Source organism: Musca autumnalis, unplaced genomic scaffold (assembly GCF_047663935.1).
Source record: "Musca autumnalis isolate F117 unplaced genomic scaffold, ASM4766393v1 scaffold_3, whole genome shotgun sequence".
In the NCBI taxonomy this organism is placed as follows: Eukaryota; Metazoa; Arthropoda; class Insecta; order Diptera; family Muscidae; genus Musca; species Musca autumnalis.
The window spans coordinates 248871980-248891212 of record NW_027411866.1 but is presented as its reverse complement, the minus strand read 5'-3'; the positions used below and the strand labels follow the sequence as shown (position 1 = coordinate 248891212).

General features: G+C 40.2%; 1 protein-coding gene across 1 annotated transcript in view; it reads right to left on the bottom strand.

Annotated features, from left to right (window-relative positions):
- nAChRalpha3 (nicotinic Acetylcholine Receptor alpha3) overlaps window positions 1–19233 on the bottom strand; it is a 548368-nt gene that overhangs the window by 94361 nt on the left and 434774 nt on the right. The window contains exons 4-5 of the mRNA XM_073977740.1: window positions 12083–12377; window positions 11648–11828 (exon numbers count right to left, since the gene is read on the bottom strand). Coding sequence (XP_073833841.1) covers window positions 11648–11828; window positions 12083–12377 — 476 coding nt within the window. The remainder of the gene's footprint in view (window positions 1–11647; window positions 11829–12082; window positions 12378–19233) is intronic.

Genomic DNA, 19233 nt, shown 5'->3' with positions numbered 1-19233 from the left:
GATCTGCATCTCTTAGGTCTTCTCTAGGATTTGCCGCAGGGTAAATATCTGGTCAATGGTGGACTTGCCAGGTCTAAAGCCACATTGGTATGGTCCAATTATTTCGTTGACCATTGGCTTTAGTCGTTCGCACATTATCCCTGACACTATCTTATATGCAATAGTGAAGAGACTTATGCCCCTGTAATTGGAGCACACAGTCTTATCACCCTTCTTGTGGACTGGACATAGGATGCTCACGTTCCAATCGTCGGGTACGCGTTCTTTCTGCCAGATGGTGCTAACTAGCTGATGCATACACCTTATTAGCTTGTCGCCGACGGTTTCGAACAGCTCGGCTGGTAGGCCATCGGCTCCTGCTGCTTTATTATTCTTCAGCCGGTTTATTGCTGTCATTACCCCATCTTGGCTGGGCGGTATACATTCAATACCATCTTCTGGGATTGGATCTGTGGCATCTTCGCCGTCTTCACTGCTATCGGATACCAAAAGTTTGGAAAAATGTTCTTTCCATATCCTGAGCACACTATCTGTATCAGTTACCAAATTACCTTGTTGGTCTCTACAGGAGGTTATGCCTGTACCAAAGCTATCAGCTTGATTCTTTGGTAGAATTTTCGCACTTCGTGCTGTTTCCTGTACATCTCTATTTGTTCACACTCCCGCTTTTCCATCTCTCTCTTTTTCCTGCGGAAAGGGCGTTTCTCCTCTCTCCTTTTCTCCCGATACCTCTCTCGAGCGCTACGCGTTGCTACTGATTGTAAAGTAGCCCTATTTGCCGCTTTTTTTTCTTCGGTAGCAGCACGGCACTCCTGGTCATACCATGGATTCTTTGGTGGAGGTCTCTGGGATCCAATTACTGATTTTGCGGCTGTTTGCATGGAGTGGGCAATATTTTGCCATTGTGCTGATATGTTATCGGGACGAGAAGCGCTTTCATTAAGCAATTGGTTCAGTTGAGTGGAATATGCTGTGGCTATCTGTTGTGTTTGCAGCTTAGCGATGTCCAACTTTCGTGTTGAGTCTGTCCGTGCTATATTTGCAATGCTTAGACGGGTACGTACCTTTGCTGCAACGAGGTAATGGTCCGAATCTATGTTTGCTCCTCGGAACGATCGTACATCCAACACGCTCGATGAATGTCTTCCATCTATCACAACGTGATCAATTTGATTTATTGTTCTTTGGTCTGTAGACAGCCAAGTGCCCTTATGAATATCGAAATGCTTAAATCTGGTACTGTTGACTACCCGACTGTTTGTCCAAAGATATTCTCCTTTCCAATTTTGGCATTAAAATCGCCTAGAACAATTTTAATGTCATGGGCAGGGCAACGGTCATATGTTTCTTCTAGGCGCTCGTAGAATATATCTTTGGTCTGTTCGTCCTTGTCTTCAGTTAGAGCATGAGCGCAGATAAAGCTGATGTTGAAGAATTTTGCTTTTAATCGAATTGCAGCAAGTCTTTCATTCACTGGGGTGAAGCTGGAGACCAGATGTTTTAACCTCTGACCAACTACAAAACCGCAACCAAACTCATGCTTTGTGTCATGGCAGCTATTTTACAGTGCGTCACCTTTAGGTGTTGTTGTGACATCTTTCCCAGTCCATCGTATTTCCTGTATGGCAGTAACGTCGGCCTTGTACTTTTCCAGTAAAGCCGGTCAGGACCGTTCCTTGGTATCTTTCGTCCCCTACGTCACCCAAGACTGCGAAATACATAATATAGCTATATTCGGTTCGAGCTCCCCAGCCACTACATATGGTGCCATAGGGGTTTTTTACAATTTTTGGACTCTTTTCCCAAGAAGTATGGACTTGCCCCGAAAAAACTTTTACTGCCGTAATTGAGGCAGCGAATGCAAGTTGCTTCAACAAAAATCAAAGTGATCCGAGGTCAGGTCATAAAGTGAACTTATCTAAAAATTTTGTGTGGGAGTTACCCGAAGGAGTGGACAAATATAGTACATATTCGAACCAAATCTATATCTGGTACATCTATTGGGATGTGTAAAGAATACACCAAATCGGTCACTCCCTTCAAGAGGACGAAGGCCAAATTTTGGATCGAGTCAGCAGATCCGTTCGAGAATTATCATGCGCTCCAACCACTACACAAGGTGTCATAGGGGCTTTTTGCAACTTTCCGACCATTTTCTCTGGAAGTATGGACTTCCGCCCTGATGAAGCTTGTACCGTCATATGGGGGGCAGTGAATACAAGTTCATGCAACAAAAATCAAAGCGATTCGAGAGCAGGTCCTAAACTCAAATTTTCCGAAATTTTGTGTGGGAGGTACTTGAAAGAGTAGACCGATAGAGTCCATATAGGAACCTCATCTAAGACTGGCAGACATTTTACGCTGTGCAAAGTATAGGTCAAATTGAATACTAGAGTTATCGTGCGCAGAAATTTTCCGAACATTTTCCAAATTTTTGGGGGGGAAGGAGTGGACCGATATGGCCCATCTTCAAACTTAAACTAAGTATAGACAAAATATTAAGAAGGCTAAATTTTGAACCAAATCGGTTCATCCGTTTGAGAGTTATAGTGCGCCCCAGCCAGCCAGACAGACGGACGGACATTCCTAAATTGACTCCAAATTGTCTGAAACGGATTTCGTCCAAATATACTTGGGGTCTAAAACCATTATTTCGATGAGGCACATTTTGCCCGTTAATATACCCTCGTTAGCATAAATGCTGAGGGTATAATGAAATAAAATTAAATTAGAAAAAGAAATTATTACCACCTAAACTCCTAATATGCCTGGTAATTTTCCTAACTTTACACTGCTGGACTGATGGGCAAGAAAATACAGTTTCCGTTAAATTCCCAACATCATCAGTCTGAACAACTAAACTAGACTCGCTAGACAAACACAAGGTAAAGAAAAATACCAAACAAAATCACCGCCTTTAACTAAACGTCTTACACAACTGACTACGGAAAAAACAGGAGCAGCAGCAGTATCAGTAGCTGCGAACATAAACTAAACACTTAAAGATGATGTTTAACAAAACGGAAATTGTTACTGTGAGCAATGAAGGAAATTAGTTTAATAAACTATTTCCTAGGATACCCTCCTTCCGAACGACCTCAGCTCAAAGAGACATGATACAGCATCTCTCGCTCTTTACTGACTTTGTTTTTTTTCATTTGTTTGTTTATGGGATGGAGGTAATATAACCTTTATTTTGTCGGTAAATGTTAGCAAGCGCAACATCAACACACAATCTCGAAGAGTGTTACACCTTTTTAAATGACAGTGAAAACATGTCTGTCTCTCTGTTTCCTCGCCCATTCTCCTCCTTTTTTTCTTTTTCTTTTTAAACTCTTTCTAAAGCAATTACATTTTAAAACCCTACTTAAAAACCTTTTCATATCAAACGATGTATAGAGGAATTCATGTATCACCAGCCATACCACAACAGCAACAACAAATACATAAAGCTTCGGCACGTGTATAAAGAGAATGTATGAGTATGTGTGTGTTTGGCATTAATACTATTTAGAAAATCGTGTATATTTATAAATATTTGTTGTAGTTGTAAAGTGTTCGAATTCACTCACATCCACATATTGAAAAGTATAGAAGTAATAAAGTTGTAGATTACATTGAAGTGTTCACTTTGTCGTGGAGAGTTATTGATCCATTTAAGCTGGCAACGTGATGGTCTGTAACGTTTCCTTTGAGTACACAACAAAGCACAGTGATTTAAGGGTACGAAATTGAAATTAATCCACATTCAGTCAGGCTGAATAGGGGTTTCGTTAGGAAAACTTCTATTCAGCCTGGCTGAATAGGGGTTTCTTTAGGAAAACTTCTATTCAGCCTGGCTGAATAGGGGTTTCTTTAGGAAAACTTCTATTCAGCCCGGCTGAATAGGGTTTCCGTTAGGAAAACTTCTATTCAGCCCGGCTGAATAGGGTTTTGCGTTAGGAAAACTTCTATTCAGCCTGGCTGAATAGGGTTTTGCGTTAGGAAAACTTCTATTCAGCCTGGCTGAATAGGGTTTTGCGTTAGGAAAACTTCTATTCAGCCTGGCTGAATAGGGTTTTGCGTTAGGAAAACTTCTATTCAGCCTGGCTGAATAGGGTTTTGCGTTAGGAAAACTTCTATTCAGCCTGGCTGAATAGGGTTTTGCGTTAGGAAAACTTCTATTCAGCCTGGCTGAATAGGGTTTTGCGTTAGGAAAACTTCTATTCAGCCTGGCTGAATAGGGTTTTGCGTTAGGAAAACTTCTATTCAGCCTGGCTGAATAGGGTTTTGCGTTAGGAAAACTTCTATTCAGCCTGGCTGAATAGGGTTTTGCGTTAGGAAAACTTCTATTCAGCCTGGCTGAATAGGGTTTTGCGTTAGGAAAACTTCTATTCAGCCTGGCTGAATAGGGTTTTGCGTTAGGAAAACTTCTATTCAGCCTGGCTGAATAGGGTTTTGCGTTAGGAAAACTTCTATTCAGCCTGGCTGAATAGGGTTTTGCGTTAGGAAAACTTCTATTCAGCCTGGCTGAATAGGGTTTTGCGTTAGGAAAACTTCTATTCAGCCTGGCTGAATAGGGTTTTGCGTTAGGAAAACTTCTATTCAGCCTGGCTGAATAGGGTTTTGCGTTAGGAAAACTTCTATTCAGCCTGGCTGAATAGGGTTTTGCGTTAGGAAAACTTCTATTCAGCCTGGCTGAATAGGGTTTTGCGTTAGGAAAACTTCTATTCAGCCTGGCTGAATAGGGTTTTGCGTTAGGAAAACTTCTATTCAGCCTGGCTGAATAGGGTTTTGCGTTAGGAAAACTTCTATTCAGCCTGGCTGAATAGGGTTTTGCGTTAGGAAAACTTCTATTCAGCCTGGCTGAATAGGGTTTTGCGTTAGGAAAACTTCTATTCAGCCTGGCTGAATAGGGTTTTGCGTTAGGAAAACTTCTATTCAGCCTGGCTGAATAGGGTTTTGCGTTAGGAAAACTTCTATTCAGCCTGGCTGAATAGGGTTTTGCGTTAGGAAAACTTCTATTCAGCCTGGCTGAATAGGGTTTTGCGTTAGGAAAACTTCTATTCAGCCTGGCTGAATAGGGTTTTGCGTTAGGAAAACTTCTATTCAGCCTGGCTGAATAGGGTTTTGCGTTAGGAAAACTTCTATTCAGCCTGGCTGAATAGGGTTTTGCGTTAGGAAAACTTCTATTCAGCCTGGCTGAATAGGGTTTTGCGTTAGGAAAACTTCTATTCAGCCTGGCTGAATAGGGTTTTGCGTTAGGAAAACTTCTATTCAGCCTGGCTGAATAGGGTTTTGCGTTAGGAAAACTTCTATTCAGCCTGGCTGAATAGGGTTTTGCGTTAGGAAAACTTCTATTCAGCCTGGCTGAATAGGGTTTTGCGTTAGGAAAACTTCTATTCAGCCTGGCTGAATAGGGTTTTGCGTTAGGAAAACTTCTATTCAGCCTGGCTGAATAGGGTTTTGCGTTAGGAAAACTTCTATTCAGCCTGGCTGAATAGGGTTTTGCGTTAGGAAAACTTCTATTCAGCCTGGCTGAATAGGGTTTTGCGTTAGGAAAACTTCTATTCAGCCTGGCTGAATAGGGTTTTGCGTTAGGAAAACTTCTATTCAGCCTGGCTGAATAGGGTTTTGCGTTAGGAAAACTTCTATTCAGCCTGGCTGAATAGGGTTTTGCGTTAGGAAAACTTCTATTCAGCCTGGCTGAATAGGGTTTTGCGTTAGGAAAACTTCTATTCAGCCTGGCTGAATAGGGTTTTGCGTTAGGAAAACTTCTATTCAGCCTGGCTGAATAGGGTTTTGCGTTAGGAAAACTTCTATTCAGCCTGGCTGAATAGGGTTTTGCGTTAGGAAAACTTCTATTCAGCCTGGCTGAATAGGGTTTTGCGTTAGGAAAACTTCTATTCAGCCTGGCTGAATAGGGTTTTGCGTTAGGAAAACTTCTATTCAGCCTGGCTGAATAGGGTTTTGCGTTATGAAAACTTCTATTCAGCCTGGCTGAATAGGGTTTTGCGTTAGGAAAACTTCTATTCAGCCTGGCTGAATAGGGTTTTGCGTTAGGAAAACTTCTATTCAGCCTGGCTGAATAGGGTTTTGCGTTAGGAAAACTTCTATTCAGCCTGGCTGAATAGGGTTTTGCGTTAGGAAAACTTCTATTCAGCCTGGCTGAATAGGGTTTTGCGTTAGGAAAACTTCTATTCAGCCTGGCTGAATAGGGTTTTGCGTTAGGAAAACTTCTATTCAGCCTGGCTGAATAGGGTTTTGCGTTAGGAAAACTTCTATTCAGCCTGGCTGAATAGGGTTTTGCGTTAGGAAAACTTCTATTCAGCCTGGCTGAATAGGGTTTTGCGTTAGGAAAACTTCTATTCAGCCTGGCTGAATAGGGTTTTGCGTTAGGAAAACTTCTATTCAGCCTGGCTGAATAGGGTTTTGCGTTAGGAAAACTTCTATTCAGCCTGGCTGAATAGGGTTTTGCGTTAGGAAAACTTCTATTCAGCCTGGCTGAATAGGGTTTTGCGTTAGGAAAACTTCTATTCAGCCTGGCTGAATAGGGTTTTGCGTTAGGAAAACTTCTATTCAGCCTGGCTGAATAGGGTTTTGCGTTAGGAAAACTTCTATTCAGCCAGGCTGAATAGGGTTGTAGTTAGGAAAACCTCTATTCAGCCTGGCTGAATAGGGTTTTAGTTAGGAAAACTTCTATTCAGCCTGGCTGAATAGGGTTTTGCGTTAGGAAAACTTCTATTCAGCCTGGCTGAATAGGGTTTTGCGTTAGGAAAACTTCTATTCAGCCTGGCTGAATAGGGTTTTGCGTTAGGAAAACTTCTATTCAGCCTGGCTGAATAGGGTTTTGCGTTAGGAAAACTTCTATTCAGCCTGGCTGAATAGGGTTTTGCGTTAGGAAAACTTCTATTCAGCCTGGCTGAATAGGGTTTTGCGTTAGGAAAACTTCTATTCAGCCTGGCTGAATAGGGTTTTGCGTTAGGAAAACTTCTATTCAGCCTGGCTGAATAGGGTTTTGCGTTAGGAAAACTTCTATTCAGCCTGGCTGAATAGGGTTTTGCGTTAGGAAAACTTCTATTCAGCCTGGCTGAATAGGGTTTTGCGTTAGGAAAACTTCTATTCAGCCTGGCTGAATAGGGTTTTGCGTTAGGAAAACTTCTATTCAGCCTGGCTGAATAGGGTTTTGCGTTAGGAAAACTTCTATTCAGCCTGGCTGAATAGGGTTTTGCGTTAAGAAAACTTCTATTCAGCCTGGCTGAATAGGGTTTTGCGTTAGGAAAACTTCTATTCAGCCTGGCTGAATAGGGTTTTGCGTTAGGAAAACTTCTATTCAGCCTGGCTGAATAGGGTTTTGCGTTAGGAAAACTTCTATTCAGCCTGGCTGAATAGGGTTTTGCGTTAGGAAAACTTCTATTCAGCCTGGCTGAATAGGGTTTTGCGTTAGGAAAACTTCTATTCAGCCTGGCTGAATAGGGTTTTGCGTTAGGAAAACTTCTATTCAGCCTGGCTGAATAGGGTTTTGCGTTAGGAAAACTTCTATTCAGCCTGGCTGAATAGGGTTTTGCGTTAGGAAAACTTCTATTCAGCCTGGCTGAATAGGGTTTTGCGTTAGGAAAACTTCTATTCAGCCTGGCTGAATAGGGTTTTGCGTTAGGAAAACTTCTATTCAGCCTGGCTGAATAGGGTTTTGCGTTAGGAAAACTTCTATTCAGCCTGGCTGAATAGGGTTTTGCGTTAGGAAAACTTCTATTCAGCCTGGCTGAATAGGGTTTTGCGTTAGGAAAACTTCTATTCAGCCTGGCTGAATAGGGTTTTGCGTTAGGAAAACTTCTATTCAGCCTGGCTGAATAGGGTTTTGCGTTAGGAAAACTTCTATTCAGCCTGGCTGAATAGGGTTTTGCGTTAGGAAAACTTCTATTCAGCCTGGCTGAATAGGGTTTTGCGTTAGGAAAACTTCTATTCAGCCTGGCTGAATAGGGTTTTGCGTTAGGAAAACTTCTATTCAGCCTGGCTGAATAGGGTTTTGCGTTAGGAAAACTTCTATTCAGCCTGGCTGAATAGGGTTTTGCGTTAGGAAAACTTCTATTCAGCCTGGCTGAATAGGGTTTTGCGTTAGGAAAACTTCTATTCAGCCTGGCTGAATAGGGTTTTGCGTTAGGAAAACTTCTATTCAGCCTGGCTGAATAGGGTTTTGCGTTAGGAAAACTTCTATTCAGCCTGGCTGAATAGGGTTTTGCGTTAGGAAAACTTCTATTCAGCCTGGCTGAATAGGGTTTTGCGTTAGGAAAACTTCTATTCAGCCTGGCTGAATAGGGTTTTGCGTTAGGAAAACTTCTATTCAGCCTGGCTGAATAGGGTTTTGCGTTAGGAAAACTTCTATTCAGCCTGGCTGAATAGGGTTTTGCGTTAGGAAAACTTCTATTCAGCCTGGCTGAATAGGGTTTTGCGTTAGGAAAACTTCTATTCAGCCTGGCTGAATAGGGTTTTGCGTTAGGAAAACTTCTATTCAGCCTGGCTGAATAGGGTTTTGCGTTAGGAAAACTTCTATTCAGCCTGGCTGAATAGGGTTTTGCGTTAGGAAAACTTCTATTCAGCCTGGCTGAATAGGGTTTTGCGTTAGGAAAACTTCTATTCAGCCTGGCTGAATAGGGTTTTGCGTTAGGAAAACTTCTATTCAGCCTGGCTGAATAGGGTTTTGCGTTAGGAAAACTTCTATTCAGCCTGGCTGAATAGGGTTTTGCGTTAGGAAAACTTCTATTCAGCCTGGCTGAATAGGGTTTTGCGTTAGGAAAACTTCTATTCAGCCTGGCTGAATAGGGTTTTGCGTTAGGAAAACTTCTATTCAGCCTGGCTGAATAGGGTTTTGCGTTAGGAAAACTTCTATTCAGCCTGGCTGAATAGGGTTTTGCGTTAGGAAAACTTCTATTCAGCCTGGCTGAATAGGGTTTTGCGTTAGGAAAACTTCTATTCAGCCTGGCTGAATAGGGTTTTGCGTTAGGAAAACTTCTATTCAGCCTGGCTGAATAGGGTTTTGCGTTAGGAAAACTTCTATTCAGCCTGGCTGAATAGGGTTTTGCGTTAGGAAAACTTCTATTCAGCCTGGCTGAATAGGGTTTTGCGTTAGGAAAACTTCTATTCAGCCTGGCTGAATAGGGTTTTGCGTTAGGAAAACTTCTATTCAGCCTGGCTGAATAGGGTTTTGCGTTAGGAAAACTTCTATTCAGCCTGGCTGAATAGGGTTTTGCGTTAGGAAAACTTCTATTCAGCCTGGCTGAATAGGGTTTTGCGTTAGGAAAACTTCTATTCAGCCTGGCTGAATAGGGTTTTGCGTTAGGAAAACTTCTATTCAGCCTGGCTGAATAGGGTTTTGCGTTAGGAAAACTTCTATTCAGCCTGGCTGAATAGGGTTTTGCGTTAGGAAAACTTCTATTCAGCCTGGCTGAATAGGGTTTTGCGTTAGGAAAACTTCTATTCAGCCTGGCTGAATAGGGTTTTGCGTTAGGAAAACTTCTATTCAGCCTGGCTGAATAGGGTTTTGCGTTAGGAAAACTTCTATTCAGCCTGGCTGAATAGGGTTTTGCGTTAGGAAAACTTCTATTCAGCCTGGCTGAATAGGGTTTTGCGTTAGGAAAACTTCTATTCAGCCTGGCTGAATAGGGTTTTGCGTTAGGAAAACTTCTATTCAGCCTGGCTGAATAGGGTTTTGCGTTAGGAAAACTTCTATTCAGCCTGGCTGAATAGGGTTTTGCGTTAGGAAAACTTCTATTCAGCCTGGCTGAATAGGGTTTTGCGTTAGGAAAACTTCTATTCAGCCTGGCTGAATAGGGTTTTGCGTTAGGAAAACTTCTATTCAGCCTGGCTGAATAGGGTTTTGCGTTAAGAAAACTTCTATTCAGCCTGGCTGAATAGGGTTTTGCGTTAAGAAAACTTCTATTCAGCCTGGCTGAATAGGGTTTTGCGTTAGGAAAACTTCTATTCAGCCTGGCTGAATAGGGTTTTGCGTTAGGAAAACTTCTATTCAGCCTGGCTGAATAGGGTTTTGCGTTAGGAAAACTTCTATTCAGCCTGGCTGAATAGGGTTTTGCGTTAGGAAAACTTCTATTCAGCCTGGCTGAATAGGGTTTTGCGTTAGGAAAACTTCTATTCAGCCTGGCTGAATAGGGTTTCCGTTAGGAAAACTTCTATTCAGCGTGGCTGAATAGGGTTTCCGTTAGGAAAACTTCTATTCAGCGTGGCTGAATAGGGTTTCCGTTAGGAAAACTTCTATTCAGCCTGGCTAAATATGGTTTCCGTTAGGAAAACTTCTATTCAGCCTGGCTGAATAGGGTTTCGGTTAGGAAAACTTCTATTCAGCCTGGCTGAATAGGGTTTCGGTTAGGAAAACTTCTATTCAGCGTGGCTGAATAGGGTTTCCGTTAGGAAAACTTCTATTCAGCCTGGCTGAATAGGGTTTCCGTTAGGAAAACTTCTATTCAGCCTGGCTGAATAGGGTTTCCGTTAGGAAAACTTCTATTCAGCCTGGCTGAATAGGGTTTCCGTTAGGAAAACTTCTATTCAGCCTGGCTGAATAGGGTTTCCGTTAGGAAAACTTCTATTCAGCCTGGCTGAATAGGGTTTCCGTTAGGAAAACTTCTATTCAGCCTGGCTGAATAGGGTTTCCGTTAGGAAAACTTCTATTCAGCCTGGCTGAATAGGGTTTCCGTTAGGAAAACTTCTATTCAGCCTGGCTGAATAGGGTTTCCGTTAGGAAAACTTCTATTCAGCCTGGCTGAATAGGGTTTCCGTTAGGAAAACTTCTATTCAGCCTGGCTGAATAGGGTTTCCGTTAGGAAAACTTCTATTCAGCCTGGCTGAATAGGGTTTCCGTTAGGAAAACTTCTATTCAGCCTGGCTGAATAGGGTTTCCGTTAGGAAAACTTCTATTCAGCCTGGCTAAATATGGTTTCCGTTAGGAAAACTTCTATTCAGCCTGGCTAAATATGGTTTCCGTTAGGAAAACTTCTATTCAGCCTGGCTGAATAGGGTTTCCGTTAGGAAAACTTCTATTCAGCCTGGCTGAATAGGGTTTCGGTTAGGAAAACTTCTATTCAGCCTGGCTGAATAGGGTTTTCGTTAGAAAAACTTATATTCAGCCTGGCTGAATAGGATTTTCGTTGGGAAAACTTCTATTCAGCCTGGCTGAATAGGATTTTCGTTGGGAAAACTTCTATTGGGCCTGGCTGAATAGGGTTTCCGTTAGGAAAACTTCTATTCAGCCAGGCTGAATAGGGTTTTAGTTAGGAAAACCTCTATTCAGCCTGGCTGAATAGGGTTTTAGTTAGGAAAACCTCTATTCAGCCTGGCTGAATAGGGTTTTAGTTTGGAAAACCTCTATTCAGCCTGGCTGAATAGGGTTTTAGTTTGGAAAACCTCTATTCAGCCTGGCTGAATAGGGTTTTGTTTGGAAAACCTCTATTCAGCCTGGCTGAATAGGGTTTTAGTTAAGAAAACTTCTATTCAGCCTGGCTTAAGTTTTCTATAGGAAGCCTGAATTATTAATTTTTATAAGAACAACTATTTTTTTTTTGTTTGAAACCACTGTCCCCGTGAAAACCCCACATAGTGTAAATGCTGAGTTTAAGTTTCTAGAGGGTCATTGTGCGCAATATAAAGCAATAGAACTCACCTGGAATCCATCATATGTCCAACTGCCAAATTTCATGACACAAGTTTGTTCATCGAAGGGGAAATATTCGACATCAATTTCACATGAACTTTTGTATATAGCAGGTGGTCGCCACTCAACACGTCCCGTGTAGTTGAGTGTTGCCTTGGTGGCCAAAGTTACTTCGAAATTACCATCAGCACTGGGAGAAGACGGCATCGTTCACAGAAGTAGGGTGGAAGGAAGGAAACAGCATCAAATAAGAGAAGAACATGAAAAAAGGGAACAAGTTAGTCGGTTAGTGGTTGTTGGCGTTGTTGTTATTTGTTGTTCCCACAATAATTGGAAAACTTTTAGGAGTCATGAAATGAATGAACAAATAAGTGGTGGTGGTGGTCTGGACAAACAATCTGGATGAAGTAATAGAAAAGAAGCAAAAAGGAATGTTTAACTTACTTGTTGTAGAGGACAATATCCGGTCGCCATATATGATCACTGGGTACATGTAACATTTCAACGCCGCCATATTCTTTGGGTTCCCACTGCAGTTTGTAGTCATACCAGGACTGTTCCACCCACAAATTCGTTGTCATGATTTGATTCTTCAGATTGACATCAATCAGCTGTGATAATTTCAGTTTAATGCGTACCGTTAGAGCGTCCGTTACATTGACCACGGGTCGTACCAATTTATTGTAGTTACTAAGGAGATCGTCGTACAGACGTTTTGCATCGGGATTCGATGTGCTGCCTGTAAAGAGACGAAAACAACACCACGAATTAGTAGGGCTTGGATTGGCATATTCAGCAGAAAAATAAAAATAAAATTTGCTCATAAAATAAAAGTCATAAATAAAAGATTAAAGATTATTCTATCCATCGGTCCGTCCGTCGGTTCTATTCTATCTATCCGTCTGGTTGTTTGTCTGATTGTTGGCAATAAATTTGTTTGAATTTTTATTACAAACATTTAAGATGTAATTTATGTTGTTATCGTCATTTCACATGAAAACAAGTGGTGGCCTATAAAGCGGCGGCGACAAAATCAACATCATCACCAGCCAGCCACCACCAGCAGCATGACCCGAATGGTTGTGGAAGGTTTGGCGGTGTACCAAACCAACGGAAGTTAAAATCGAAATGAAAATAAATGACTGAAATGCTGATGTTCAACAAATGATGGCAATAAAAAATTAAATTTTATGCTGGTAACGATTGAATTTAATTGCCATAAAACGTATGATCATTAATTTGATATTGTTTTTTTTTTTTGAAAACATAAACTGTCACACATTAATTAACACAGCTTCATACCCATGGGAGAAGGGGTTAACATAAGAAATAATAAACCTGTAAACTTAAGATATTAATAAAATGGCATAAAATCATTCAAAACGCTAATTCAGAAAGGCTGAATGAAAGTTATCCTATAGAAACCCGTATTCGCCCAGGCTGAATAACAGTTTTCCTAAAGAAAACCTTATTCAGCCAGGCTGAATAACAATTTTCCTAAAGAAAACCTTATTCAGCCAGGCTGAATAACAGTTTTCCTAAAGAAAACCTTATTCAGCCAGGCTGAATAACAGTTTTCCTAAAGAAAATCTTATTCAGCCCCCCTTAAATAACAGTTTTCCTAAAGAAAACCTTATTCAGCCAGGCTGAATTAAAGTTTTCCTAAAGAAAACCTTATTCAGCCAGGCTGAACTAAAGTTTTCCTAAGGAAAACCTTATTCAGCCAGGCTGAATAACAGTTTTCCTAAAGAAAACCTTATTCAGCCAGGCTGAATAACAGTTTTCCTAAAGAAAACCTTATTCAGCCAGGCTGAATAACAGTTTTCCTAAAGAAAACCTTATTCAGCCAGGCTGAATAACAGTTTTCCTAAAGAAAACCTTATTCAGCCAGGCTGAATAACAGTTTTCCTAAAGAAAACCTTATTCAGCCAGGCTGAATAACAATTTTCCTAGAGAAAACCTTATTCAGCCAGGCTGTATAACAGTTTTCCTAAAGAAAACCCTATTCAGCCAGGATGAATAACAGTTTTCCTAAAGAAAACCTCTTTCAGCCAGGCTGAATAACAGTTTTCCTAAAGAAAACTTGAATTAAAGTTTTCCTAAAGAAACCCTTATTCAGCCTGGCTGAATAGAAGTTTTCCTTAAAAAACCTTATTCAGCCTGGCTGAATAGAAGTTTTCCTTAAAAAAACCTTATTCAGCCAGGCTGAATTAAAGTTTTCCTAAAGAAACCTTATTCAGCCAGGATGAATTAAAGTTTTCCTAAAGAAACCTTATTCAGCCAGGCTGAATTAAAGTTTTCCTAAAGAAAACCTTATTCAGCCAGGCTGAATAACAGTTTTCCTAACGAATACCCTATTCAGCCAGGCTGAATAACAGTTTTCCTAAAGAAAACCCTATTCAGCCAGGCTGAATAACAGTTTTCCTAAAGAAAACCCTATTCAGCCAGGCTGAGTAACAGTTTTCCTAAAGAAAACCCTATTCAACCAGGCTGAATAACAGTTTTCCAAAAGAAGACTCTATTCAGCCTAGCTGAATTAAAGCTTTCCTAACTTAAACCTTATTCAGCCAGGCTGAATAACAGTTTTCCTAAAGAAAACCTTATTCAGCCAGGCTGGATAACAGTTTTCCTAAAGAAAACCCTATTCAGCCAGGCTGAATAACAGTTTTCCTAAAGAAAACCCTATTCAGCCAGGCTGAATAACAGTTTTCCTAAAGAAAACCCTATTCAGCCAGGCTGAATAACAGTTTTCCTAAAGAAAACCCTATTCAGCCAGGCTGAATAACAGTTTTCCTAAAGAAAACCCTATTCAGCCAGGCTGAATAACAGTTTTCCTAAAGAAAACCCTATTCAGCCAGGCTGAATAACAGTTTTCCTAAAGAAAACCCTATTCAGCCAGGCTGAATAACAGTTTTCCTAAAGAAAACCCTATTCAGCCAGGCTGAATAACAGTTTTCCTAAAGAAAACCCTATTCAGCCAGGCTGAATAACAGTTTTCCTAAAGAAAACCCTATTCAGCCAGGCTGAATAACAGTTTTCCTAAAGAAAACCCTATTCAGCCAGGCTGAATAGAAGTCTTCCAAAAGAAAACCCTATTCAGCCAGGCTGAATAGAAGTCTTCCAAAAGAAGACCCTATTCAGCCTGGCTGAATTAAAGCTTTCCTACCTAAAACTTTATTCAGCCAGGCTGAATAACAGTTTTCCTAACGAAAACCTTATTCAGCCAGGCTGAATAACAGTTTTCCTAAAGAATACCCTATTCAGCCAGGCTGAATAACAGTTTTCCTAAAGAAAACCTCATTTTACCAGGCTGAATTAAAGTTTTCCTAAAGAAAACCTTATTCAGCCAGGCTGAATTAGAGTTTTCCTAAAGAAAACCTTATTCAGCCAGGCTGAATTAAAGTTTTCCTAAAGAAAACCTTATTCAGCCAGACTGAATTAAAGTTTTCCTAAAGAAAACCTTATTCAGCCAGGCTGAATTGAAGTTTTCCTATGGAAAACCTTATTCAGCCAGGCTGAATTGAAGTTTTCCTAAAGAAAACCTTATTCAGCCAGGCTGAATAACAGTTTTCCTAAAGAAAACCTTATTCAGCCAGGCTGAATAACAGTTTTCCTAAAGAAAACCTTATTCAGCCAGGCTGAATAACAGTTTTCCTAAAGAAAACCTTATTCAGCCAGGCTGAATAACAGTTTTCCTAAAGAAAACCTTATTCAGCCAGGCTGAATAACAGTTTTCCTAAAGAAAACCTTATTCAGCCAGGCTGAATAACAGTTTTCCTAAAGAAAACCTTATTCAGCCAGGCTGAATAACAGTTTTCCTAAAGAAAACCTTATTCAGCCAGGCTGAATAACAGTTTTCCTAAAGAAAACCTTATTCAGCCAGGCTGAATAACAGTTTTCCTAAAGAAAACCTTATTCAGCCAGGCTGAATAACAGTTTTCCTAAAGAAAACCTTATTCAGCCAGGCTGAATAACAGTTTTCCTAAAGAAAACCTTATTCAGCCAGGCTGAATTGAAGTTTTCCTATGAGAATTGAATGTGAATTTTTTGTCCATTTTCTGTACTCCCCTTTATCCTCTTTTTATAGCAAGGCATCAATTTTTCAACTTTCATTAAATCATTAATAAATATTTGATTTTATTCACATTGACAGATATCTTTGGGGTATGGATTGGATTTCTTTTGTTGCCAAACAATAACTTGGGCCTATATCTCTGATGTCAAAACCATGAGGGAGGAAGATGACAAAGAAGAAAATTTGTCTATTGTCCAATGTATGAATAATGATTTGATTGATTCTGTCTTATGCGAAATATTTAAATTAATATTTCCAAAGAAAGGTGGTGGGGCTGGGTGCTGATAAACTTTGCCTATTCCTGTCTAATAGCCTTCAAATACGACAGTGATGGGTATTAATTGTGTTTACTTTGTCAAATCTTCCATTTATCTCCATCTCCCGGTGACGACCAAAAACTTAAAAAGGAAATCAAAAGAGCCCATTTTGGCACAGTTTATTAGATAGACAATGGCTACTATTTGTGGGCGATAGAGGAGGGGAAGACGGTTTATTGATAATGCTAAAAGTTTATTATTTGTTTGGCCATTTGTATAAATAATTACCGAATAACAATAACAAATTAGCCAAACAATAACGGCCTTGGTTTGACTTAAAAGCCAATAACCAGAATGGATGGATAGATGATAAATTAATCAATAATGAAGTAATGTTTTCAGTCGAATCTGACGAGGATAATGACATTCGAAGGATTTGAAAATTTGTTTGCTTTAATAATGTCAAACAAATGGTTAACCAAATTAGAAGTATTACAATTGTTAAGAACATTTAGAACATTAATTAGTTTAGATATTGTATGAAATTTGGTTTATATTAAAAAATTTGCACGACCAACAATGATGGCATCCGGAAGTGAATATAATCTTAATATTGAAACCATAAATTCTTTGAAATTGAAAGGTAAAAACAAAGAGAAATATTGCGGCACTTTTATAAGTTGAGCTGAGAGTTGACGGAATATCGATAAAAGAGCAATACGATTGGATGATGTAGACATGTATCCAACAGAAAAAAAGGTACTTAAATAGTATTTAAAAACTATTAAACTATAAAAATTTATTTATGTACTAGCCGACCCGGTCCGCGTTGCTGGCCCTTGAAACAGTTTTATGTTACCTTTTTTAAGTTAATTATATTTTTCTAAAAAGAATCTTCAGAAATGTTGGTGCCGATATGCAATTTTAACATACCGCCAAAAAGCTGATGACTTCAGGCCTGCACTTATTTCATCTGCTGAAAGAGTGTAACTGGAAGTGTTTGTCTGAAATCGAATCGTGAATTGCTTCTTAAATCCTTCAAGAATCGATCTAAAGTTTCCAGGGAATTTTTATGTGCCATCGTACATTCGTTTCAGATGATAACTTCTATTTAATATTCCATGTGTGCCCTTCATTCAAATGAATGTCCAGTGGCAATTTCCAACTTCAACAAAATTCAATTTTTTTCAAAATGATGGGAAAAGCCGAGTACATGATGAAAGTGGAGCTAAAAATATGATACACGTGTATCAGCGTTTTAAAGTTTACGTCGGAAAGTAACCAAAGTAGGCGGGGCAAGTTCCCCCCATTTATAGTTTTTTTCGAAATGTTCGAGTTAAGATATCCTGGAACCCTCGCATTTAAGGTATATAGTGTCTTTGGCAACTTTACTGAGGAGGATAAGGGGAATATTTTTGTTGAAAGTTTTAACCTTCATGCGGTTCATCAAACGGGTCTTTATTGTCCTTTTTTCGAAAATCTTTCAAAAACTCCTTTAAAATGTGATCATATCAAATCCAAATATTCTACAATTTGTTCATGATACAATTTTACTATAGATCTCAGAATACACAAAATCTGTAAATCTTATCTAATCGCCAGGAATTTCTAAAAATGAAAAACACGTTTGAGGATTAAACTCGGACTTTATCTGTGATTGTTCAAAACTGTCCCACAAAACATAAATTTAGAGAGATTACATCAAAGAAGGGTGACTTGGGGATGGAAGATACCAAGGAACGGTCCTGACCGGTTTTAACATGGCAAAACCCAGGATTTATCTTGGTCCCTCCTTCATCTCAAGTGGATACTGACTTCCCCGTGGTGTCACCTTTGGAAGTGCCTTTAACACCCATTAATGGTAGTGAGCTAACATGTGCCGCGCGTTCACCCATAAGAACGTTAAAAACTTGGGTTTGGGTTAGTAACCCTCCCCTAGAAAAAACAGCCTAATATGAAAAAACGAAAGAAAAGAAAAACAAACCCCTCTAAAGTTGACACACCCCGCAAACGTTTTAAGGACCATGATTTGCGAATCTGCACCTGGAATGTTCGCACTCCTTGTAGAGAAGGAGCAGTCTTCGCATTGAAAAGTACAAGGCCGATATTACTGCCATACAGGAAATACGATGGATTGGGAAAGGCGTCACAACAACACCTAAAGGTGACGCACTGTATTATAGCTGCCATGACGTAAAGCATGAGTTTGGTAGCGGATTCGTAGTTAGTCGGAGGCTTAAACATCTGGTATCAAGCTTCACCCCAGTGAATGAAAGACTTGCTGCAATTCGAATAAAAGCTAAATTCTTCAACATCAGCTTTATTTGCGCTCATGCTCCCACTGAAGAAAAGGACGAACAGACCAAAGATATATTTTACGAGCGCTTAGAAGAAACATATGACCGTTGCCCTGCCCATGACATTAAAATTATTCTAGGCGATTTGAATGCCAAAATTGGAAAGGAGAATATCTTTGGCCAAACAGTCGGGAAATTCAGTATCCACAGTAAAATATCTGACAATGGTATGAGGCTGATAGACTTTGCAGCTGCAAAAAACATGGTAGTTAGCAATACCAGATTTAATCATCTCGATATTCATAAGGGCACCTGGTTGTCTCCAGATCAAAGAACAAATAATCAAATTGATCATGTTGTGATAGATGGAGGACATTCATACAGCGTGTTGGATGTACGATCGTTCCGACCCGCAAACATTGATTCGGACCACTACCTTGTTGCAGCAAAGGTACGTCTAAACGTTGCAAATAAAGCACGAACAGACACAACGCGGAAGTTGGTCATCGATAGGCTGCAAACGCAACAGATAGCCACAGCATATTCCACTCAACTAGCCCAATTGCTTAACGCGAGCACTCCTTGTCCCAATAACATAACAACACAATGGCAAAATATTGCCCACTCCATGCAAACAGCCGCAAAATCCATACTTGGATTCCAATGACCTCCACAAAGGAATTCATGATATGACCAGGAGTGTCGTGCTGCTACCGAAGAGAAAAATCAGTAGCAACGCGTAGCGCACGAGAGAGATATCGGGAGAAAAGGAGAGAAGATAAACATATTTTCCGCAAGAAAAATAGAGAAATGGAAAAGCGGGAGTGTGAAAAAGTCGAGATGTACTGGAGCCTGAACGAAGTCCGAAAATTCTACCAAAGAGTGAAACATCAAACAGACGGCTTTGGTACAGGCACATCCAGCAAGGTAATCTGGTAACAGATACAGATAGCGTGCTCAGGATAT